Source organism: Cololabis saira, chromosome 9, assembly GCF_033807715.1.
Source record: "Cololabis saira isolate AMF1-May2022 chromosome 9, fColSai1.1, whole genome shotgun sequence".
In the NCBI taxonomy this organism is placed as follows: domain Eukaryota; kingdom Metazoa; phylum Chordata; class Actinopteri; order Beloniformes; family Belonidae; genus Cololabis; species Cololabis saira.
Window position 1 is genome coordinate 32,625,356 of NC_084595.1, and position 25,653 is coordinate 32,651,008.

The 25,653-nt window shown below is 40.4% G+C and overlaps 1 protein-coding gene across 5 annotated transcripts in view; it reads left to right on the forward strand.

The window, feature by feature from the left end:
- Positions 1-9,234: 9,234 nt before the first annotated feature.
- Positions 9,235-25,653, forward strand: part of trim36 (tripartite motif containing 36) — a 40,466-nt gene continuing 24,047 nt past the window's right edge. For 3 of the 5 annotated variants that reach the window (XM_061729299.1, XM_061729298.1, XM_061729301.1), the window contains exon 1: positions 9,235-9,589. In XM_061729299.1, the coding sequence (XP_061585283.1) occupies positions 9,527-9,589 (63 nt within the window). In that variant the 5' untranslated portion in view covers positions 9,235-9,526. Of the gene's footprint in view, positions 9,590-25,112; positions 25,295-25,653 lie in introns of those variants that run through there. The other 2 variants (XM_061729302.1, XM_061729300.1) reach the window with 1 other exon arrangement.

The following is a 25,653-nucleotide window of genomic DNA, read 5'->3' on the forward strand; positions in this document are numbered from 1 at the left end:
TTGACAAAATGACATTACTGTCAACATAAACATCATCTTTGACTTTGAAAATCTTTTGCCGTTAATGACTGAATTATGCCCCTTGAGATTCTTTCTCGGGCCTTGCCAGCTGCTTTATTTGCTGCTTGTTTGTAGGTCATTCTGCCTTCAGTCTTGTCTTGAATAACTAAAAACGATTCTTTGTTGGACTGAGATCAGACGACTGATTTGGCCCACTGAAGAATTATTGAATTTCTTTGCCTTCAAAAGGTCTTGAGTTGCTTTTGCAGTAGGTTTAAAGTCATTACGCATCTGCACTGCAAAGCTCCGTCTTATTTTTTAAGAATTTTTTCTGAATGTGAGCAGAGTACAACTCTACTCTATACGCCTCATTAATTGTGTTACTTCTGTCGGCATCGTCAATAAGCACCAGTGAGGCCGTCCCACTGACACACACACATGCCCATACCATAACACTTCCTCCCCTTTGTTTAAACACATGTGTACTTGTGATCACGAGTTGCCCCTTTCCTTCTCTATAATTTTTTAGCCCATCATTCAGATGAGTTTGTCTTGGCTTCATCTGTCCAGAGAATGTTATGCAAGAACTTGGGAGGCTGTTTTTTTTTAATAGCTAAATTTAATCTGGATTTCCAGTTTTTTGAATGTCACCAATGGTTTGCAGCTTGTAGTAAACCTTCATTAAGATTTCTCTTAATTGTAGATTATATGATACATTTACTTTATATCACTATGATTACTTTTCTCCCATCTTTAGTGGTGTTCCAAGCGTTTTGATGTCAAGTTCATGAGTGCTGTCTTTTAAAGAGTAAACCAAACTGCTGATTTGGCCACATGTAAGGTTTTTGCTGTTTCTTTTACAGAAATATGTTGGTTTCCAGCCTAATGATGACCTCACTGGCTTGTATTGTCTCTCAATGGACCTCATATTAATAGCTCTAGTCTAAACAGTAGTCTAGTCTAAATTGCCCATTTTTTTCCTTTACTGGTAGATCATCTCTCATTTTTAATGACCAAGTAGGGTTTTCCTGCCTGTTTACTTTTCTGTTAGATGTCGAGACGTGAAACATTTTTGTTTACCTCTGGAAAAAAGGAAACTAAGCAAATCTTAGCATCTCTCATTTGGTTGTTAAAATATCTGCTTCCCCCCAACAGCTGAGTTCCTAAATGAAAGGCATCTTTTTCCCTCCACAGCAGGCCATAATAGGCTCAGTGACTCAACTGTGTTTCTATTTTTAAATTCAAAGATGACAACTGGTTAGCGTTTTGTCTAATTTGCTATAGTTGCTTCTCATTTTAGAACATGGTTGGCCTGTGTTCTCAGTAACGCGGGCTGATGATTATTTTCTTCTTTTAACTAGGTCAGTGACTGAGACCTAATTAAAAGCTGTGGAGGATGGGAAGTTTCACTGGATGCAAACCACACATGGCCGCACATGTAAAGTCCCACCTGGGAGCTGCACAGTCACTGACATCACTCTTTTTTTCTTTTTCTTTTTTTAAATCAAAACTTGATTTAGCCAAGAATGAAACACAAGTTAAAATCTCTTTTCCAAAAGTGTCTTGGCCAATATGAAGCAGCTCAGATCAGCAGAAATAATACAAGCATACACTTGCATTTGAATGTCAGTGTCATTTTTCACTAATTGTTGCAAGTCAACAGGGTCAAAATGGTCTATTAATAATGGAAAAAGAGCTTTTTTTAATTCAGATAATTTTGCAATTTATTCAAAGAAGATATATATATATATATATATATATATTTACCCTAATTTGGTGCTGCATCAAGGGATACATATTTTTTCTTTAGTTCCAAGAAAATGTTTTTTGTATTTTTGGAATCAGCTAGGTCTATAAATATATTTCTCATCTTTAAAGCCATTATTGGCCTTCTCCAAACATATCAATTTTTTAATCTACGGGGTAACAAAGCAGGCCATCCAAACCAAACATGCAATGTGAAATGGTTTGAATGGATTTTAGGGGAATATTTTATTTTTCAGTTTCATATGCAATACGTGCTAACAAACATATCCGTATACTAAGATTATAGAAACATAAAAAAGGACAGACTGCCCCCCACCACCAAAAACAAGAAAAAAAAGTCAGTGTTCAAGATCAATATAAACAACTACATTAAGTCATTGAGTGTTTGGTGTAAGAGATGTACAAATATGGTCTAAATATGGCTGCCAAATTTTCAAAAAGGTGTATCATTTTACGAGACAATAAGTGATTTTTTCCAGGGGGATGCAACTATTCATCTCAACAGACCACCTGTCAATAGGAAGAGGGGAGTCAGATTTCCATGACGCTGCAATGCACTTCTTTGCTATGAGTAGAGCAATTGCAATGAATTTGAGTTGTGCATTGGTTACAGAATGGCGAATACGTAAAGTTCCCCAACAAACAAAGTTCAGGGTCCACTGGAACAATAGTTCCCGTGATCCTGGTTAAAGTCAGAATCAGAATCAGGTTTATTGGCCAAGTCAGGTCAAACAAGACAGGGAATTTGACTCTGGTTATTTTCGTTGACTGTACAGTAAATAGACAAATGACAGCTCTTATTAACATTATACAATTTAAAAGAAAAAAAAAAGTCCTAACTTTCATACATAGCCAAGATACAATGCAAAAAGGAACCAACCATCACATTTAAAGCACATTTCTGACAGGTTAGATTTGAATGAATGTAATTTTTCTGGGTTAAGGTATAATTGATGTAGAATATTATAGTTTTTAAATCTGTAACGAGCATTAATAACAGTTGGCAACCTATTTTGTCATAGTTCTGTCCAAAATTGTTCATCAATTGTAACATTGAGATCAGGGAAGTCGCCCTGTTGACATAGTAATACGATCCATACAGATGTGTTGCCGTTTCCACCATGGAGGGCAGTGGTTTAGTTCAGTACATGTAGTTTGGAGTACCCGAACCAATGGCACAGTATGTTTAACCTCCTGAGACCCTGCGTTCTCATATGAGGACATTACATTTCTGCTGTTCTGCGCCATGATACTTCATTTGTACGAACATTGACCCATTGTCCTCATCCGGGACCCCCGCCTGCACCATCTAGTGGTCTCATAATGAAATTACACTAATTTGGGAAAAAACAAGATGGCTGGGATCTCAATGAAAGTCTTCTATGGCAGCTCCCGACAGAAATATGGACATGGTAAAAATCCTAACCTAATTTTATGATTGAAACTAGTATATTCATGCACAATAACGTCTGCAGCTTCACATGGCATGCGTTTTTGATATATTTGAATAATATTAGCAAGCTCAAACGTCTGTAAACATGAAGTACTCGTTTGAGGACATCAGGTCTATCTTCACTGCAAACACGTAAATTCTTTCCAAGAACATTTGTCTTTATTTCTTGCCCAAATGTCCAATTTCTAGTCAAAATAAGTCTCATTACACTTAAAATACTTGTTTTTAGATTTCCATTTGTTTAAAGCACATTTTCAAATAAGTAGAATAATCTGCCAGTGGAGCAAGTTTTTATTTCCTTGTAATAGGAAAGAAAACAATTGAAAATGATATATAAATGATATAGAGATATAACCTAATACCCATGTTTTTACTCTGTAGCACTTTATTTCATTCAAAATGCTGAGTATATTGCAAATAAAATGTATCATATTTTTATTATTAGAACCTGACCAGGATGTGCAAGGATGCAGGGCAGGACCAAGAAAGGGAAATAGAGAAAAATAAACCCATTGTCCTCATGTGAGGCCATTGGATTTGACATAGTTCAACAGCACATAGAAAGCAAAAATGTAATTTCAACAAAAATTAGGTCCTACTGATCCCAAATAGTAAGGAGACATAAAAAATGCACATCAAACAAAAGCCCGGGTCTCAGGAGGGTAAGGGGGAGCTAGAAGCACTGGTCAACACACGGGGCGGTCAGTTTTGTGAGATAAATACAAGATGCACCATTTTAAAGACTTTTCTTAAACAAAGCTCAGCTTCTTGCCAAGTAGAAAGAATGCAGTGCGCTTGATGTCCTCTGTTGTCATTTTTGTAACTGCACAGACATACGATACTGACCCCATCTGTGCTGCACTGCTCAGTGGAAATGTGGCTATAGATATCCCAGCTGGCCGCCATGGCTACCCCTTAAATGCAGTGGTCATAGAACGTTAGCCGCACTGGAACACACGTTTATGATTTCGTTTCTTTTTTTTTTCTTGTTGACAAGTTATTTGGTTTGTTATATCCCCTGGTGGGTTCAGCCCTACTGAGACAATCTGTCTGGAGATTTTCCCATGACATTTAAGTAACAGCTGTAGTTTGGGTGGGGTTAGTTAACATGACAGCTTTCACATTTATCTCACCCATGAAATATCTTTGAAATGTATGTAAAACATACTGTAAATGTGCCATTGAAGAAAACCTCAATATGCTCTGGGAGTCTTTGATGACTCATTTTCTACAAGGCTAAATATCTTTAAACTACACTCACTCACTGTCCTCTTTGTCAAACACCTGTGAAGCGAGGAGGCCGGGAACTTTGTGTTCACTCTCTGATGTATGAACTCTTGAATGCAGCGGTATTACACAAGAATTAAAACATAGCACATTTGCCATTTTGCCCCGTGTGATGTGAATAAAGTTTAATGATCCATAGGTACGTCTGCACTTCCTTCAGTCATTCAGCTCTAGTTAATTCCACATAGTAAAATGTTCATTACATCAATTATTCAGATTGGGAGAAAGCAATGTGGTTTATGGGGCTTTTTATGCGCCAGCTTAGTGTCATCTCCAAAGTTATCAAACGCGAGCACTGACACATCAAAGCTGAAGAATAAACTGCTGTGAAATCTATGGTGAATATTATTATCACCCAGATGTTCAGTTACCAAATGACTTCATGTGTTATGGAGCCTAAATCCAACATTTGCTCTTTGCTCAAAAGCCCAATCATATATAAACATGAGGGTTCCTAGAAAGTTTAATACAAACCTTTGTAGATAACAATGAAAAGACAGAAGATCTTAAAAAGAGTTCCTTAAACCCAAGAAACCTGTTATCATACCAGTTAAAAATAAATATAGTGATAAAAAAAAAAAAAGAGGAGAAAGATGGTGCTCCTGGTGAAAAGTCAGTTTCCAATTCAATCCAATTATACATGGGTTTTTTTTTAATGTACCCGCTTCTGGCTTTATTTGTTTTTGTAGTCTTAAAAGGAGAAAAAGAAAACTTGATTTGTCATCAGAATTCAAACTAAAAGAAAATGTTGATACAAAAGCAAGTGCAATAAGGATGATGACGTTCTATTATAACAAGAGGATCAGTTTTACTCTTAAAATAACATTTTATACCCGATTAAATCAGATGTAGATATTCATGTTCCCCTTTGGCTGGAGTTGCCTACGGGGGAAATGAATAACTACATCTGATAACACTAATTCTTAATTATCAACTATTTGGACCTTTTATGACTTAAAAGCCAAATTGTATTCCTCCTGGATAAATTGCCCTTTTTATAAGTGGGAAATAGTAACTATCTGCGTATATAATCATTTTAATGTATGATTAATTGGCAAGTGAGTAGCCTGATGTAATTTTATCAATAGTTCTGGGCATATTTTACAAACCTATAAGGAGTGAATCATTGTGGTCTAAATGGTTAATGGCATATTGAGGCGTGCCTGAATGTGAAGTTGAAATGGGCCAAAAAGAGATCAGAATTAAACAGAAATGTCAGAAACGGTTTCACAGTCATGCATGGGACTCTTCGAGTACAGTATTACAACTGTTATAACTTGATCAATTAAAAATCACAAAGAAAGAAAGAAATATGAATCTAGCAGAAGAATCCTTAATACCAAGTTAAAGGAGGGGTACTGCTCTGGGCATTTAGCTTGTAGCTTCAAGGTTCTTTCTTCCCACAGTGGCAAAAGCCTAGACAGACACATCTGGGCCAAATCTGGGCTACTTTTATGTCTCAGTTATGGCACTGGCCAGCGTCATCTGGGCCAGACATGTGCCAAAGTTTATGAACTGGGACAAACTTGGGTTTTTGTCATGTATCATGTAGAAATGATCTATTTGGAGTTTTTCAGTGAGGGTTCAAAATGCATCATAGCACAGAAACAGCACTGGTTCGAGTCACTAATGATTTTCTTATAGCCTCTGATAATGGATTAGCGACCACACTAGTTACAGTATACTGGACCTCAGTGCTGCTTTTGATGCTGAAGATCACAGCATTTTACTGCAGGTTAGAGCATGTTGTTGGGATTAAAGGGACAGCCAGGTTGGTTTAAATCATATCTAACAGATTCCAGTTTGTTCATGTTAATGCGATTTCTTCAGAACAGTCGAGGGTCTGCTATGGTGTTCCGCAGGGTTCAGTGCTAAGGCCAATCTTGTTCAGTTTATACATGAAGCCCTTGGGGAGTTTTATACAGAACCACAACTTTCATCGCTACCCAGATGATACACAGCTGTATTTGTCTATGATACCAAATGAAACCGAACTGTTAGCTAAACTTCAGGCATGTATTGAGGGCATGAAGGACTGGATTTCCACTAACTTTTTACTTCTAAATTCTGATAAAACAGAGGTTATTGTTTTTGGTCCCAAACACCTTAGGAAGGGATTAGATGACGTTGCAATGGCCTCCAGTGCTACTGTGCGAAACCTTAGAGTTATATTCGGCGTTTTCCAATCGCCATAATATCGCAAAGATTAGGAGCATCCTGTCCTCGAGTGATGCTGAAAAAATAATTCTTGCGTTTGTATCTTCTAGATTAGATTATGTATTATTAGCAGGATGTCCCAGTAATTCTCTGAATAGGCTCCAGTTGATCCAAAATGCAGCAGTGCAGGTGCTGACTGGAATCAACAAGAAATACCACGTCTCTGCCGTGTTCGCCTCCCTCCATTGCCTCCATAGATTCCAATTCAAAATTCCATTACTTGCATATAAAGCCCTAAACGTCTTAGCTCCGTAATATTTGCACAATTCGATAGTACCTTATGTTCCTAATAGAGCTCTCAGTTCTCAGAGTGCCTAGAGTAGGACAGGGTTCCTAGAGTATCCAAATGTAGATTTGGAGGACGGGTCTTCTGCTATTAGGCACCGTTACTGTGGAACCAACTTCCAATCTGGTTTAAGGAGGCTGACACCACTTCCACCTTTAAAACCAAACTTAAAACCTTTCTGTTTAGTAAGGCCTATAGTTAGTGTAAACTCTAGTGTGTTAGGGCCAGTAGTCATAGCTGCAGCTGCAGGACAAGACTAGAGCAGCTCGTCTTAAACATAGCGTATCGTAGATATGCTGATATAGACCTACGCTTCAAGGGGACACCAACATAATCCATTTTGCCCCTCACCACTTTTGCTCTCTTCTTCTTCTCTTTCCTTTCTTAAACTCAATCCACAGTAATACATTATAAGTATCTAATAAGCTTAATTGCAGTCCATTGTTCTTGTAGTTTTTTGTGCTGGTCTGCCCCCTCTATTTCTCTTGTGCACATGTTTGCAGGCCAGAGCTTCAGGAGCTGCATGCTGACCTGCAGTCACACCCTCTGACCATCCCAGTGTTTACATCCATCTGTGTGTATGGATGTCTCTGTTGGATATGTAGTGACATCCTGACCTGTGGTCCCACCCTCTGACCACCTCAGTGTCTGCTGTCTACACCTGTTTAGTCAACCCTGTGGTGCAGCTAGCCATTGTGTCTGTGCCTCTCCTCTCTCTGTTCATCATCGTCTCTTTCCTAGCTCTCCTTTCCTGCTCTACCCGACTGGGCTTCAGCAGGACGGTCCCCCCTTATGATCCAGGTCTTGCTCAAGGTTTCTTCCCTTCTAAACGGGAGTTTTTCCTGGCCCCTGTTTGGCTTAAGATTTTTCTCCCACTAGGGGAGTTTTTACCTACTTGCTTGGGGGTCGTGTTCTGGGTCTTTGGAAAGTGCCTAGACACAACTTGTATTGTAATAGATGCTTTATAAATAACATTGAATTGAATAACATGGAACTGAATTGTTGTGTGAGACGAAATTGTCCCCAATTTGATGTGCTAGTTTTGATTGGATATAAGGTATGTGTTTTGGGTAATGAATAGTTGATACTAAGTTAAGGCATGCGAATCAATGGTATATCAGTCAAAGCGAAATGTTTGCCAAAGAAAACTGCAGATATGGGCCAAAGTCTCTTATCTGGAAGATGTCCACTGTGTTCAAAAAGGCACAATGTTTTTGGACGCTGCTCGTGTCCAAGTATGTCACGGCTTGGTTTGCCAGCTAAGGCCTCAAATATGAAAGGCAGAGTATGATGAGGACTTGTGGCCCCCTCTCATGCAGAGATGTACATCAATATCCAACAGTAATCCTTTTTGAAAAACATTTGGGACGTTTTTGGTTGCTGCAGCAACCGACCAACTTTACTGATGGAAGGCTTTTAGCACTGAGTATTTTTGAAAGGACAGATTTGATTACTAATTTGTTTTATGTAATTGTTACACATGCCTTTTTGAGATTAATAATGCAAACAAAATTAACTGTCAAACTGTCAAAAGTCATTTGCTTCAGTCTGGCAGGGCTGCTGAGATTTCCTTTTATTTCCAGTCTAGAAAAAACAAAGCTGATCTTAAACCAAGCAATTTTGAACATTATTAATTGTTCACGCTCAGTTAGGTCTGTCAGGCCAGCCTGACGGTTTGTCCCCCTCCACATGCTCAGCAGGGTGGAGAGAATATGTCTGCTTGAAGCCATGAGGCCATCTGCTGACATAGAACAAGTGGCATTGCCAGAAAAATTAAAATCACGAACTTAATCCTCAAATTCTGGCTCTTACCATGAAACGCCATCAGGCAGTTTCAATGTGTCACATTCAAGTGTCATGTCAAACTAAAAATGAAAGAAACGCTCACTCAGACATAAAATACCTATAAACCAAGGAGCTGAGTTTATTTTGGGGCTAATTAATATAAATGGGCACAAAGCTAGTCATGCGTAAAAATCCAACTTACTGGGTGGCATGAACAAATTTAGGATCCTAGAGAAATAAATAGAAAATATATCTAATAATAATAACAATAATAATAATAATAATAATAATAATAATAATAATAATAATTGACAGTGACAGATTAAAAGGGAGTCACTGACTCCAGGTTGATAGATGGCAGATCGGGAGATACAGAGAGCTCTGTGCATCGAGACGTCGCCGCTGAGGGATGGATGCTGCAGGAGGAGAAGGAGGGAGATGGTACAGTCAGAGAGGGCGGGGTTTTCCCTCTAAATTGAAGCAAACTCAAATAAAACAGGACGCGCATGAACCGTAGATTCTTCCGACACACACCAGACGGGGAGAGGATGAGGACGTGCTCCTGGAAGCAGCTTTCCGTCTCTCCAGCCCAGCCCTCCTTCACTCTCAAGCTGCTGCTGCAGAGCATCTTTCTTTAAGCGGGAGCAGCTGTTTTTGCCTGTGTATTTGATATTATTTGATTTTAAATTCAATTCCATTTTGACACCGTGCATCCGTCAGCATCTGTAGCCATGTCAGACTCCGACGACATGACGGAGTTCGCCAGCATCGTGGAGCGGATCGAGCGGGGCGAGGTGAGTGTTGAAGCCTGAATTATGGGTCTGCGTTAAATCGACGCAGAGCCTACGCCGTAGGTACGCGGCGACGCGCACCTAGGCTCTGCGTTGGTGTGACGCGGAACCATAAATCAGCCTTGATCCGGATGATTTCTGTGACAGCTGCGGTGTGTCCGCCCGTGCAGCCGCAGGGCCGCTCTGCAGAGCTGTCACTGCTCCTATTTTCTTTCACTGGAAATCATAGTTAAATCATCTTTTCTCTGACACAAAACTGTAACCTATCTATCTGCCTCTTTTTTTTCTTTTCTTTTCTAAATAAAATTCATGTCACTATACATGTGATCTCCCATTTTACAGCGCAGCTTTGGAGCTTACTGTATGTGGGATAATGTCATTTTTTCTTTTTTCTTTTGGGAGAAAAGGAATGAGCATAGCCTGTTGGATTTAATTATCAGCTTCATTGGGTGTGTTGCTGCTGACAGCTGGAGATCACAGACTTGGCTAATATGTGGGCCACTTGGACGCAGCTGCGTGGAGAGACCTGGCTCTGGGTTACTAAGGTGTGTGTCTGAGTCATCTTTCAGACTAACAAAGGGAACTGAAATGGATTGTGTCTCTGGCACCCCACAGTCTCTACGGCCATTTCTGGAGTAACACCTGAGGCACCCCCTGCATGTGTCTGCAGGTATACTCTGGTCAAGAGTGGAAATGTAATCTGTACTGATTCAGGCATAGGAAAGTGAGGTAAAATCGAATCTCTAGGATTCTGGCTCATAAAAGCACAACCTGTTATGGCAGATTTCTAGACTATTAATAGAATTTTGGGCATCATTTGGGCTTGATGGTTACTGTTGCTTCACAGCGAGAAGGATGTTTGGTTCAAATCCGGGCTGGGACCTTGTGAGGAGTTTGAATGACTCCTCATATTCTTCCAGGGATCTCGGTTTCCACCCATGCAGTCTAAAACATGTATGTTGTATAATGTACTTGGTGATTCTACGTTACCTGTAAGAGGGTGAGTGTGTGAGATTGTCTTTCTATTTGTCCAGCATATACCCCTGTCTGTCACCTAAATGCAGCTGAGATGGCTCCAGAACACCCAGAGGAAAAATCTGTGGATAATAGGCTTGTGAATGCATATTTTTTTTTTGATCAAAGTCTTTTTATTAGTTTTTTATCATTAAAACAGGACTGTACAGTAAAACAGAAAAGAGAAACAAAAACAAGAAAAATAACCCCCAAAAACCAGACAAAACAAAAAAAAAAAAAGGAAATTAAATAACATATTGCCAGATAACCATCAGACACAGGGCCAACACAAATGAAAATGAATGAAGACTCTTACATTATATTATCAGCATCCATACCCTCCACAAAGTTCAGGAAAGGCTGCCAGATCCTATAAAATGTCTCAGTGGATCCCCGAACAGTGTACCTGATCTTTTCCAGTTTGAGATGAGCCATGACTTCCCTTATCCAGTGATTAGATGATGGTGGGGCAGAGTCTTTCCATTTAAACAAAATCAGTCTCCTAGCCAGGAGGGAACAAAAGGCCATCATGTTGGTTTCCCGCTGCATAAGGAAAGGAGAGTCCACAGGAGCCACGCCAAACAGAGCAATATATGGTGACGGCAGGATTGTCTTCCCACATATTGTAGAAAAAGTCTCAAAAATGTTCTGCCAAAATGAAAAAAGTTTAGGACAAGTCCAAAACATGTGCAGAAGAGTAGCAGGGGCCCGGCTGCATCTATCACATGTGGGATCTATGTCAGCATTGATCCTTGAGAGCTTGACCTTAGACCAGTGTAAACGGTGAACAATTTTGAACTGGATTACAGCATATCTTAGACATATGGAGGACGAAAAAATATTCTTAATTATTTTCTGCCAGGTTCCTTCTGGGATTGCCTCATCAAAGTCAGTCTCCCACTTACCTCTAAGGAAGTTTAAAGCTGTCTGATTGTGGGTGTTGAGGTGATCATAAATCAGACTGATAGCCCGCTTTGTGGTTGATTTCCAAGTAAAAACTGTATCTAACAGAGAATCGGGAGGGGACATTGGGAAGCAACCTGAGTTTGAGGTTACAAAGTTCCGAAGCTGCAGATACCTATAGAAATGTGATCTGGGGATATTGTACTTCTGCACCAACTGCTCAAAAGAGGAAAAAGTGCCATTTGTGTAGAGATCAGACAGTGAGATCAAACCTCTTCTACACCAAACATCAAAAGAATCATCAATCACTGATGGGGTAAACATATGATTTTTTGCGATCGGTGCAGCTTGCGGTATGTCTTTAAGGGAGAAGGACCTTCTAAATTGATTCCAAATCTTAATTGAGTGTATAATAACTGGGTTAGAGGTGAAGTGAGAGAGAGGCTGCGCGAATGGCAATTTGGCACACAACAAGGCTGACAGAGAGGTAGTTCTAACTGAGGCTCCCTCCAGGACCGTCCACGCAGGGGCCGTGATGTCACTGTTCACCCAGTACAACATGGCTCTAATGTTAGCAGCCCAGTAATAACACATAAAGTTTGGGAGAGCCATGCCCCCCATTGTACGAGCTCTCTGCAACACACTTCTCTTAATTCGAGGTGGTTTTTTATGCCAGATAAAAGTCGAAATATAATTGTTCAGTTTGGAGAAGAAAGATTTTGTCAAAAAAATAGGAAGGCACTGGAAGACATATAAAAATTTGGGCAATACAGTCATCTTCACGGTATTAATTCTACCACCTAAGGAGAGAGGCAAGGGATCCCAACGCTCAATATCACTACTAAGGTTAGACAGAAGAGGCTGATAATTTGCAGTGTATAAATCTTTATGATTGTGGGTGATCCAAATTCCAAGATATTTGAATTTCTTAAGGCTAATTCGGAATGGGAATGAATCCAAAGCTATCTGACTAGTACCAATTGGCATTAACTCGCTCTTCTGAAAATTTACTTTGTAACCAGATATTTGGCCGAATTCTTTAAGTAGAACCATTAATTTGGGGAGGCTGGAAAGTGGTTGCGAAATGTACAGTAACATATCGTCCGCATAAAGCGAAACTTTGTGTTCCAGTCCAGCACGCTGAATACCCTTGATATCAGTATTCTGTCTCAGAGCAAGAGCAAACGGTTCCATTGCAACTGCAAACAGGAGGGGCGACAGAGGGCAGCCTTGTCTTGTGCCTCGTTGGAGCTCAAAGTAGGAGGACAGGTTATTGTTAGTGCGTACAGCAGCCATGGGGGATGTATACAACATTTTTATCCATGATACAAACTTAGGCCCAAACCCAAATTTCCTCAGCGTAGTGAAAAGATAACCCCACCCGATCCGGTCAAAAGCTTTCTCAGCGTCAAGTGAAAGCACTATCTCTGGAGTTCCGGGTGGAGAGGGGCCATAAAGGACATTTAGAAGACGCCTAACATTAAAAAAAGAATAGCGGTTCTTAATAAAACCAGTTTGGTCAGGTGATATAATGGAGGGAAGAACCACTTCCAAGCGGCGCGCCAGCACCTTAGCAAGAATTTTAGCATCTGTATTAATAAGGGAAATTGGACGGAATGAGCTGCATTCTAGAGGGTTTTTGTCCTTTTTCAGTAACAATGAGATAACAGCCTGACGCATCGTTGGAGGGAGGGACTCCGACGCTAATGATTCTCTGAAAACTAACAGTAACAAGGGCGAAAGCTGGGTGGAGAATTTCTTATAGAAGTCTGTCGGAAAACCATCTGGGCCCGGAGATTTGCCAGTTTGCATAGAGCTAATTGCAGACGCTATCTCCGCGGCCGAGAGGTCTCCCTCCAGGCCATCAGCCATCTCCTGATCTATAGATGGAATACGTAAAGGGTTAAAAAAGTCATCAAGTTCAGAGGGGCTTGCAGAGGAATCTGGCGTATATAACAACTGATAAAAATTTTGAAAGCAAGAATTTATTTTCAGACTGTCCGTGGTTTTAGCACCATACTGATCATTAATTTCAGGGATGGTCTGGTAGGCTGTTCTTTGGCGCAGCTGGTGAGCGAGTATCCGTCCTGCCTTTTCTCCATGTTCATAGCAGCCATGTCGGGATTTAGAGATGAGGTATTCTGCCTGTTGTGTTGATAAGAGATCAAACTCAGCTTGGAGTAATAAGCGCCTCTTCATAATGTCAGGTGATGAAGATTGACTAAATAACCTATCCAGATCCAAAATCTCATCTGCCAGCTCTTTCAGGCGAGTATTGTTCACTTTTTTCTTATTTGCACAATATGAAATAACCTGTCCACGTAAATATGCCTTCAGTGATTCCCAAATAGTTAAAAAAGACATTCCCGGAGTTCGATTGATATCAATAAACGACGTAATCTCAGATGCAATGAAATTGTTAAAAGCTTCCTCTGATAAGAGCAATGAATTTAATCTCCAAGGGCGGTAAATAGACTGAGTGTTGGGAATACGTACTGACAGAGTCAAAGGACCATGATCTGAAATAACAATCGCACCGTAGTTGCACTTTGAAACAAGGGGGAGAAGCCTATTATCAAGAAAAAAATTGTCAATACGCGAGTAGGTCTTATGAACAGGGGAATAGAAAGAATATTCCCTGGCAGTAGGATTACGGAATCGCCACACATCGGAAACACCGTATGAGTCGAGAAATAGCTGGATAGAACGAGCGGACTTGGACATGGACGAAATATTGCGTGAGCTACGGTCTAAGGTAGGGGAAAGTGTACAGTTCATGTCACCCCCGAGAATGAGATGATGCGTTGTCATGTTTGGCAGTCTGGAGAATAAATTAGAAAAAAACATTGGATTGTCCCAGTTTGGCGCGTAAATGTTTACTAGAATAACAGGAAACGCATAAAGCAGTCCCACTACAACAATATATCGCCCAGCAGAGTCAGCCTCTACACTCGTCATTGTGAAAGGGGTGTTTGAGTCAATCAATATTGCAGCCCCCCTGGCCTTAGACTGAAAATTGGAATGGTATATCTGCCCCGCCCAGGCTCCCTTCAGTCGAAAATGATCAGATGTGCGCAAGTGAGTCTCCTGGAGAAATGCAATATTTATTTTGAGCTGTTTTAGATGTGTAAATATCCTTTTACGCTTTACCGGATGATTTAGCGATTTAACATTCCAACTTACAAAGTTGACCACACAGCCATCGAGCCCGCTGGGAGTGGAAATGCTACTCATGTTGGTTGACTAGAGGTTGAAATTAGGAGCTGACATTTTAAAGACCACAACTTAAAAGCAAGTAAAAAAAAACAATAGATATCTGGCAATCCCACAAATGAAAAAGTCTGGTTAACCCCCCCCTCCCCACCCATAACACCTAGAACAAGGTGAGCAAAATACCCTACCAAAACAAATCCACACATCAAAGTGTTTGTGTTGGGGAACTTTAGAGAGCTAAGCACTCAAAAGCTCCCACTGGACCCTCCTTAAACTAGGATAATTCAAATAGCACGTATGAAATCACACATATCAAAAACCCTGCCATGTACCAAAATAAACTGAAATAACCACACATTGTCTTATCATATACATATTTGTAAAATGCTGGGTGTTTCATCAATACAATGAAAACACCAGTGGAACCCACCACTATTTTTCCTAAGACACTGACAGCATAGCAGTGGCAATAGAGAAAGAAAAAAAAAAAAGAGAGTAGTATGTAAATAGCTAACCAAAATATATTATCCAGCAATCCAAGTTTTGCCTTTGATTAAGAAATTATCACTGACGCATACAGCCTGTGTCTCCAAATATTGAACAGTAACAGTAGCAGACACTGAAGATTAGGCAAAGAACATACCTCCACTTAGTTCAGGAAATAATATTAATAGTCAATAATTTGGTGTCCGCTGAGGCAGGCTGCCGAGGAGGAAAAAGAGAAAAAAAGGCAACAAAAAAAAAAAATCCAGAAGCGTTCAGTGTAATCCTGTTTCACAGCAACGTCAGACTCATCGGGCAATTTTCTCCTTGACGTAAGACAAGGCTTCCGCTGCGTCAGTGAAATCCTTCTGCACTCCGCCGTGCGTAATCCGGAGACGCGCCGGGAACAGGATGCCAAACCGGACTCCTTGGCAGCCGTGCAGCAGTTTCCTCACCTCCGTAAACGCAGCACGGGCCTTGGCGACGCTTGTAGTGAAGTCGGGAAATATATTGATCCTCTGCCCGTTGAATGTGAGCGGCTTTCGGTCGCGCGCCATGGCGCGCGCCCGGCTCAATACCTCGGCGCAGTCCCGGTCATAGTGGAGCTTGGCGATGATGGCGCGCGTCCTCCCGTCCTGCCTTGTAGCCAAACTTCTGTGCGAGCGGTCCACAAGCACGTCTCTATCCAGCTGTAACGTCTCTTTAAGCAGCGATGAGACCGCAGCGGCGGAGCAGGACCCATCAGCCTCTGGAACTCCAATTATCCTAATATTACACCGCCGCTGCCTCCCCTCCATGTCTTCACATTTAGCTTTAAGCGCAGTCACCTCGGCGCCCAGGGCAGTTACCGTAGACTTTAAACCAGCCACCTCGTCAGACCATGTATTCAGCCCGTCTTCAACCTCCCGGATAGAAGTCTTCATCCGGTCAATGTCGGAATGCAGCGCCGCCGTGTTGCTCGCCAGCTCAGTCTTAACAGCCTGCAGCTCACTTTTAATAAAGTCGAAGTCTTCGGCGAGCGCACTTTTTAATTCCCTCTTGAGTTCTGACTTAATCACGGTTTGCATCTCCGACTTTATCGCCTCAGAAATGTCAGTTCTTAGCGCCTGGAGAATATCCGCTTTCACGGCATCCATCTTCTCTTTCTCAAGCCGCGGGGGGGTTCTTGCCGTCGGGGTAGCTTTGGCGCTGGTTGCCGAGGCGGTGTCGGGCCCGGCGGTGGAAGATCCTTTGTATGCAAATTTCCGGAGATTCGACGCCATCAATCCATCAAAACTCGACCGGTCAGGTTACAGCAATGTTATAAGTCCGATTTATCAAAAGTTCTGTGCATGAAGCGCTTTTAAATATAAATAAAGCACAGGTCCAGCGGGAGCTCAGGCCAAGCACGTCTTATTCCATTGCCGCTCTCGAGCGCCCCCCTGTGAATGCATATTTGAGTCACAAGTACATATTGTGAAAATGCTTCAGATCTTTTTTTTTTCTTTTTCTGACGATAAAATAGGTCATGATCCAACCTAAAGAGGATCTTTCAAAGGAAACCGCAGCACAGGCACAGGGGTAACATGGAGACTCCATGCAGTTGGGTGAAATGTCTCATTCCAGAAATCTTGATTATCAAGTGACAGCAAGATGGCCCTATCCTCATTATATCACAGAATGACTGCTGTTAGCTATTTGAAAAGCGTGACTTAACTGCTTCCAAAAGATGCCTGCAGGGCCTTAAACTACAATGCACACATTACCCAGAAGATTGGTTTAAGCATGCCATCATCATCAGTGCGGCTGTGTAAAATATGTCAATGTACTCGTGCTTCCCTAAAGATCTATGGTTCCCCATAGAAACCTGTCACAAGTGGTTAAATCACCCTTTTTTTGTCAAAAGTTTGTAATTGAGCAAATGTTATGACTCACATGAGGACTGTGTGTGAGTACTAAATACCCTAGCACTGCTTCAGATCAGAAATACAGAAAAAGATGGGGAGCATTTTATCCATCCATCCATCTTCGTTATCTGGGGTCAGGTCATGTATAGAGAGAGAGAGAGAGAGATAGACAACTAAGAACTCCAGCTTTAAGAATTCATGCACATACTTGTTATTCTCCAGTCTGTTCTCTGCCAATAAAATCACTTTGAGGGCAGGGATGGTGTTTCATGCCCAATTAGACATATACAGTGGGGCAAAAAAATATTTAGTCAGACACCAATTGTGCAAGTTCTCCCACTTAAAAAGATGAGAGAGGCCTGTAATTTTCATCATAGGTATATCTCAACTACGAGAGACAAAATGAAAAAAAAGAATCCAGAAAATCACATTGTCTGATTTAAAAAAATGTATTTGCAAATTATAGTGGAGAATAAGTATTTGGTCAATAACAAAAGTTCATCTCAATACTTTATGTACCCTTTGTTGGCAATGACAGAGGTCAAATGTTTTCTGTAAGTCTTCACAAGGTTTTCACACACCTTTGCTGGTATTTTGGCCCGTTCCTCCATGCAGATCTCCTCTAGAGCAGTGATGTTTTGGGGCTGTCGCTGGGCAACACGGACTTTCAACTCCCTCCAAAGATTATGGGGTTGAGATCTGGAGACTGGCTAGGCCACTCCTGGACCTTGAAATGTTTCTTACAAAGCCACTCCTTTGTTGCCAGGGCGATGTGTTTGGGATCATTGTCATGTTGAAAGACCCAGCCACGTTTCATCTTCAATGCCCTTGCTGATGGAAGGATGTTTTCACTCAAAATCTCACGATACATGGCCCCATTCATTCTTTCCCTTACACGGATCAGTCGTCCTGGTTCCTTTGTAGAAAAACCTCCCCAAAGCATGATGTTTCCACCCCCATGCTTCACAGTAGGTTTGGTGTTCTTTGGATGCAACTCAGCTTTCTTTCTCCTCCAAACACGACAAGTTGTGTTTCTACCAAAAAGTTCTATTTTGTTTTCATCTGACCATATAACATTCTCCCAATCCTCTTCTGCATCATCCAAATGCTCTCTAGCAAACTTTAGACGGGCCTGGACACGTACTGGCTTAAGCAGGGAGACACAGCTCTGCAGGTTTGAGTCCCTGGCGGCATAGTGTGTTACTGATGGTACTTTGTTACTTTGGTCCCAGCTCTCTGCAGGTCATTCACTAGGTCCCCCGTGTGGTTCTGGGATCTTTACTCACCGTTCTTGTGATCATTTTTTCCCCACAGGGTGAGATCTTGCGTGGCGCCCCAGATGGAGGGAGATTATCAGTGGTCTTGTACATCTTCCATTTTCTAATAATTGCTCCCACAGTTGATTTCTTCACACCAAGCTGCTTACCTATTGCAGATTCAGTCTCACAGCCTGGTGCAGGTCTACAATTTAGTTTCTCACGTCCTTTGACAGCTCTTTGGTCTTGGCCATAGTGGAGTTTGGAGTGTGACTGTTTGAGGTCGTGGACAGGTGTCTTTTATACTGATAACCAGTTAAAACAGGTACCATTAATACAGGTAACGACTGGAGGACAGAGGAGCCTCTTAAAGAAGAAGTTACAGGTCTGTGAAAGACAGAAATCTTGTTTGTTTGTAGGTGACCAAATACGTATTTTACAGAGGAATTTACCAATTAATTCAGCAAAAATCCTACACTGTGATTTCCTGGATTCTTTCCCTCCATTCTGTCTCTCATAGTTGAAATGTACCTATGATAAAAATTACAGGCCTCTCTCATCTTTTTAAGTGGGAGAACTTGCACAATTGGTGGCTGACTAAATACTTTTTTGCCCCACTGTAATGTGTATACATTGCAAAAAGTGCCAATGGGTGTGCACATGCATTCAAAGATGCCTCTTAACCTACCACCAACACTACCAACGGGTTGGCGTTCATGGTTTAAAATAGAATACAAAAACAGCTTGATTAATCTGGAATAGACAGCTGTGAAAATGAAGGCTGACAGCTAAAGTCAAACACGATTTATAATGACTTTAATGGCCCCCTAAAACTTTATATATTAGCAACCGTTGAAGTTTTACCTTTCAGCTGCTTCATTGCTTCATTGCTTCATTTCATTAAAAGCCACAATTATTACCTTTTTACATTACATTAAACTCTTTGCTTCTTCATTTTCCAGATGAGTTTGTTGAATCCCCCTTTTTCCTTGGAGAGTCTGGCATATCTCCCTGGAACAATTTGCATTGTGATATGGTGGGGAGGTTGCCCCGGACAACCAAAGCTCCCAAGGGTCATTTGGGCATGCAAACCCCTCCACCACAGATATCTATGTTCCTGTTCTCACCTATGGCATTGAATTATGTTTATTGATGGAAAGAAAAACACTAATAAAACATTTCTAAAACCAATTCAAATTCAAATGGCTAATGGGGGTTTCATTTCCAGAGTTACGTGACTTTCCCTCATAGATAGAGTGAGGAGCTGAGTCATCTGGGACAGACCTGGAGTAGAGCTGCCACTCTTCCACATCAAGAGGAGCCGCGTGAGGTGGTTTGGGTAGTTAGGATGCCTCCTGGACGCTTCACCAGGGCAGTGTTTTGGGCGTCTCCAATCGGTAGAAGGCCCTAAGGTAGATCCAGATTATATCTTTGAGCTGGCTATGGAATGTCTTGGTTTCCTCCTGAAGGAGCCGGAGGACGTGGCTGGGAAGAGAGGGGTCTTTGCTTTGTTTGTTACCCATGCAACCCAAACCTGGATAAGCAGTAGATGGATCTGCCAAAATCCATATTTAGATCAAATCACTTTTGACCCCCAAACAATAAAAAATGTCCTCAGTACTTGTCTGAATTTTTGGTTTCCTTGAACTATATAGAACTTAGTTATCTTTAGAAAGAAGTGTAAAACAATTTCTTTTTACTTTTATGCATGCTTATATACAAATATTTTGACAAAATAAAAATCATTGAATGTGTTGCCAGGTTAAATCTGGGTTGAGGACTTTTTGGAGTTTACATGATCTCTCTTTGACTGCTTGGGTTTTTTCAAGATACTCTGGCTTTCTCTCACGGTCAAAAAAGATTCATGTTACCGGTATGTTGATTGGTAGTTCCAAGTGAATGAATGAAAAATGTATCTCAGATCTCGAAACTGACGACATTTTAGAGACACCGAACATTTTGTTGTAGACGTCTAGAATCTTGCACCTGTCTGCTGGTAGTTGGAGTCAGTTATTAATATGTGTTCGAGCTCTCTCAGGTTTCCTGCTGTCCTTTCTGCAAAGGCTAATTTCAGCTCCCTCCAAAGGTTTTCCATGGTCTAATTCATAACTCATGACTACCTTATGAAAAATTATATTTTCCTTTTGAATCATTGCTTTTTGTTATCCTGCTAAAAGAAAAATACATTCACTTCAAACCATGTCATTGGACACTGGGTAACAATGAAAAACCTTGGTCATCTTTGGGGGTCGAGATTGGTGGTTCAATCCCCAGCTTCCCTAGTTGACATACTGAATTGTACTTGGGCAAGAATGAGTTAAAGTGATTTAAAGTGTAAAGAGAGCAAAGAGTTCAACAACACTGAAAAGCACTGTTATAAATGCCTCAGACCGTTAGAAACGGTCTTAAATACAATAAGTCAGCTACTTTACATTTAATCTTCTCATGTCACATTATGTGCATATGATGCCTCCAGTACGAGAGGAACACAACACATTTAATATCAACAGGAATCCAATCTAATAGTAGCTTACATCTATGGTAGATAGCAGGAGACTTTAGTTAAAAACAACTTATTTAAAATTCTATACCAGCTGACTCCCCCCTTAAGAGCCCAGTGCCCTACATTGCTCTTACTCTACAAGAAAAATCACATATGTATTGTGGCCCTACATTATTGACTGATTTCTAAACAAACTACAATACTTTAAAGTCTGTTCTGTAGGTTACTAGTAGTACATGTAAAGATGTGAGAACAGGAGTGATTAGCTCAGTGTTTCCCAGTTCTTGTTATAGCACTGCCAGCAGTGCTGAATGAGCTAAACCTGTCTAATGGTCTCTTTTAGAATGATACAGTCATCAAGTCAGCTGAAGGCAAAGGCCTGGATAAGCTTCTATAAGTCCTACCTGGACAGGAGAGCTTTGATTGTTGTTTATTATTTCATATGATACAATTTGCTGACAGCCTAGACAGTCTATCACAGTAACAACCGCAGTGCTTCTGACCTAAGTTTTTGATATACAACTATTTTCATCTAGTCTTTATTTAGTTGAAGAAAAATTGATTACATCCATCCAACTGATTGTAAATAGCTAGTTAATCCATGTTTCACAATTTATTTGACCTAGAGTGAGCATGTAAATGTTATGTTTTTAGTCCGAAAACGGACCCCTGAGTAACTCTGCATCATGGTAATTAGCTCAGATTTACACTCACCAATGGAAACAACATAGCCCCTGCCTTCAAGATAAAGATCCTGGTTTGGCAGTAATTTGACCTATTGGTAAGCCCTGCCCCTCCTTACTGTTGCTAACCCATATATGTATCATTGTTGTTTACAGTTTCATGATTGGATTGCCTGTGTGAAAACCTCATCCCAAGAGGTTTTTAGACAAATGTTGGACACAAAAGATACATCTTTTTCCCAAGGAACATTCAAATGGGACTTTGATATCCCATGGAGGGATACATACAAAATCTTAAAATAGATGCGGTTGGTAATATGGTTAAATTGGAGGCGAGGGTTTGTTGATCACAGTGCAGGTGGAAGAAGCCTATCTTACTGTTGTCCCAATCACAGTTGGAAACATCCAGGATCAACACTGCTTATGCAAGATAAGTTTTACTCTTAGATGCTTTAATTAGGAAAGGCACAACTTGAGATCTCCTGCTACATACAGTAGCTACTGGTAGGTCTGAAGTAATAGCAGTACCTAATTTCAGATCTACATTAGCAGTCTAACACTAGGATCTGAAGTTATTACGATATCATGCTGCTAGACACCTATAACTAGATTAAATATGTAACTTTTTGTGTGGTGCTTGGTAGCTTTTATCTGAGGTAAACTCTTGATACTTGTGGCAATGAATTCTCGCTAATTGGCAGCTTAATCCAAAATAGACATTTCCGAACAAACACATGACCTCCAACCACATCTTTTATTTAAACTTCTTTTTTTTTTAGGTAAATACGTTTAGGCCAGGGGTCACCAACCCTGGTCCTCGAGGGCCGGTGTCCTGCATGTTTTAGATGTTTCCCTGCTTTAACACACCTGATTCTAATTAATCATCGTCACCAGCTTGTCATCAAAGTCATGATACTTCTGTTGATGACACAGTCACTTGTATCATGGTGCAATGAAGCAGGGAAACATCTAAAACCTGCAGGGACACCGGCCCTCGAGGACCAGGGTTGGTGACCCCTGATCTAAAACATGCAGGATAGTGGGCCTTGAGGACCGAGGTTGGGAAACACTGGACTAGACTATATTTCACTTTTCACCTTTCAACTAAGTGGAGTTGTTTAGACGACTCGCATAGTTGCCTTTTAAACATCTTTTTAATGTAATTTTCCTGGGAGTAATAGCTCTGTTCTGTTAGGATTTAGGATATTGATTAAAATAAATCCATTTGTGTATCCTCTTAGGAGATCTGGTATTGGTATTACAAGTATCCCGGACACATTGCTTTTTTTGGCATATATTCCACAAAACAGATGAGATTTCAGGATCTCAGGAGCTTACATAGGAAGACCTTGGCTATAGATGTCTGAGTTCTGGTCCCTGGGAAAGTGACCTTCAACAGCTGCATTTAAGGGGGGGGGGCTCTTTCCCACAGGTCAATTCCCTGTTGTCAAACCTGTGAAAATGACCATAGATGTCAAATAGTTTACTGATTCAGATAATGTGAGTGCTCATCCATTGTTCATGAGAATTGATTAGTCACATATCTGTTGCTATAAATGAAAAATCGATGAGAAGCTGTTTCTGTAGATCAATGCCTAGATGAGCCACATTTGTTTGTGGAAAGGGCGTGAAGTTTAAGACTCCTGACTTTGATTGATTGATTGAAATCTTTATTTCGAGCATATTAAATAAAAAAGAAAAACAATTATGCAAAACATCAGAAAAGAATACAAATAAACAGTCATTAAACAAATCAAAGGGTATATAATAAATGATATACCAGAGCACTTATAAATAATATACATAACCAGTACTCGAGTTGAGTGGGGATGAGGGGGGATGGCATCCCCCCCTGAAATAAAAACGGTCAAAATCATCCCCCCTGTAAAACTGCCATCCCCCCTTTCCATCCCTTATGTCATTTCATCAATGAATGTGGTTTAGAGTCATCACCAGAAAAATAACTTATTTGACAACTTTCACCTGTTTCAGGTAAATTTTCACTTGAAATAAGTAGAAAAATCTGCCAGTGGGACAAGATTTATCTTCTCATTACAAGCAAAAAAATCTTGTTCCACTGGCAGATTTTTCAATTTATTTTAAGTGAAAATCTACTTGAAACAGGTGAGAATTGTTGTTTTTTCCAGTGATGAGTCTTGTTTTAAGTGTAATGAGATTTTTTTTTACTAAAATTAGACATTTTAACTAGAAATAAGACAAATATTCATGTTAAGATTTTGAGTTTTTGCAGTGATCCATTTTACTTATCCTGTGAAGGACAGAGTCATATTGATAAGTTCAGAAAACTGTTTTTTATTTTTGTGTTTTGATGTATTTGATGTAAGCCCAGTGGATATTTAAAGCTTACAGAAGGCTGCATTTAACTGCTGTTATGTCATTCCTGCAGTATTTCTGCAGGTGTTTTGGTCAGTGCTATTATTTGTAATATATTATATTATTTGTATTCAGCACAAATTATTATATATATATATATATATATATATATATATATATATATATATATATATATATATATATATATATATATATATATATATATATAAAATAAATAAAACATTAAAAGAGGTTATTGTGGTGGAGCAACAAGTACAAGTGATCATGATGAAAGAGTGGTGATAGTGGTGAAAGGGTGAAAGTGATAAAACTGCATGTGATTGCAATGAAAAATAAAATAGATATTGTGATGTGACCTGATACAACAAAATGTGATCTCTGTGATAGAGGTCACTGTGGTACAACAACAGATGCACATTATGGAGCAATACAGGTGATAATGAAACCAGATGAACGATGCAAAATATAGTAATGTAAATCTTATCTATCTTATCATAAACAATATAATTATATAATGATTTTATTTTTGTTGCACCAGTTAAGCCTCTTGGCCAGGTCTCTCTCGGAAAAGAGATTCAATCTCAAGGGATTTTCCTGGTAAAGTGAAGGTTAAGTAATAATCATTATTATATATACCATTTTATATACGTACATTATGCTGAATCCCCACACAATAACTACCTCATGTTGCCTCTTCCCTGTATTTGGCAAAAATATTTTCTTTGTATTTGCTTTTGAACCTGTAGATGGTTGGACAGTATTGTACAATATTGTTTCAGCTCCTTACTCAGACTGTTCCATAGCCTCACTCCACTGTTTGAAATGCAATTTTTTTTGCTTGTAGTTCTACATGTCTTAAATTTAAAATCACTTGTGCAGTCTGCAATATCGAACAATTTAATTATTTTGGATTTAATGAATAATGGATTGGTGTGTTCGAGATAACTAGCATTGTGCATAATTCTGATAGCTCTTTGTTGGAGAATGAATACTGGTTCCAAACTTTCAAAAAGTTTACGTAGGGCTCGTGAAGGCAGCATCCCCCCTCCCTGCTCATGCCTGTTGTCTGATTTATGGTTCCGCGTTACCCCAACGCAGAGCCTGCGGCGTAGGGTACCGCGGCGACGCGCACCCTACGCCGAAGGCTCTGCGTCGATTTAACGCGGAACCATAATTCAGGCTTCACCCAGACAGCCGGCAGGCGCTGCGCTCTGCTCCGCCGCGTCTCTCTATTTAAATTCCCTCTTGCAGCGGCCGACCGCATCTCTCCTGTCGCGTCCGCCCAGACCCCAACACCCGCACACGGTGTTAACTGCGGTTTTTAAGAGAACTATTTATTTGAAATCCAACACAGCCTGTGGTTTTTATAGCCCATCATGACTGCAGAGATGCGGCGAGACAGCAGCGCGGGGGTAAGTGCGGAGAAGCGCGGAGAAGCGTCCTAATGATATATAGACCCGTCATTGTTAACAGCCTGTGGATCCTCCGGCTCGCATGTAAAGACAACAGCCGTCCTCAAAACGTGTCCGTTCACGGTCTTTGTTTTATTTTTATGAAGCGGCTTCCTTCATACATTCACTTCAGGGCATATCTGTTCCTTATTGTCGGTGTAAACTTCCTTTATCCTTCTGGGTATTGTTTTTACACGTGTTTGGGCTGTTGTTTGTCCTGACTGGTCAAAGAAGCTCCACTTTATTGTGATATTTTAACACACCACTTGGATTCAACTAACAAATCACTTGTGGGAGAATAGTTGGTGACTTGTTGGTTT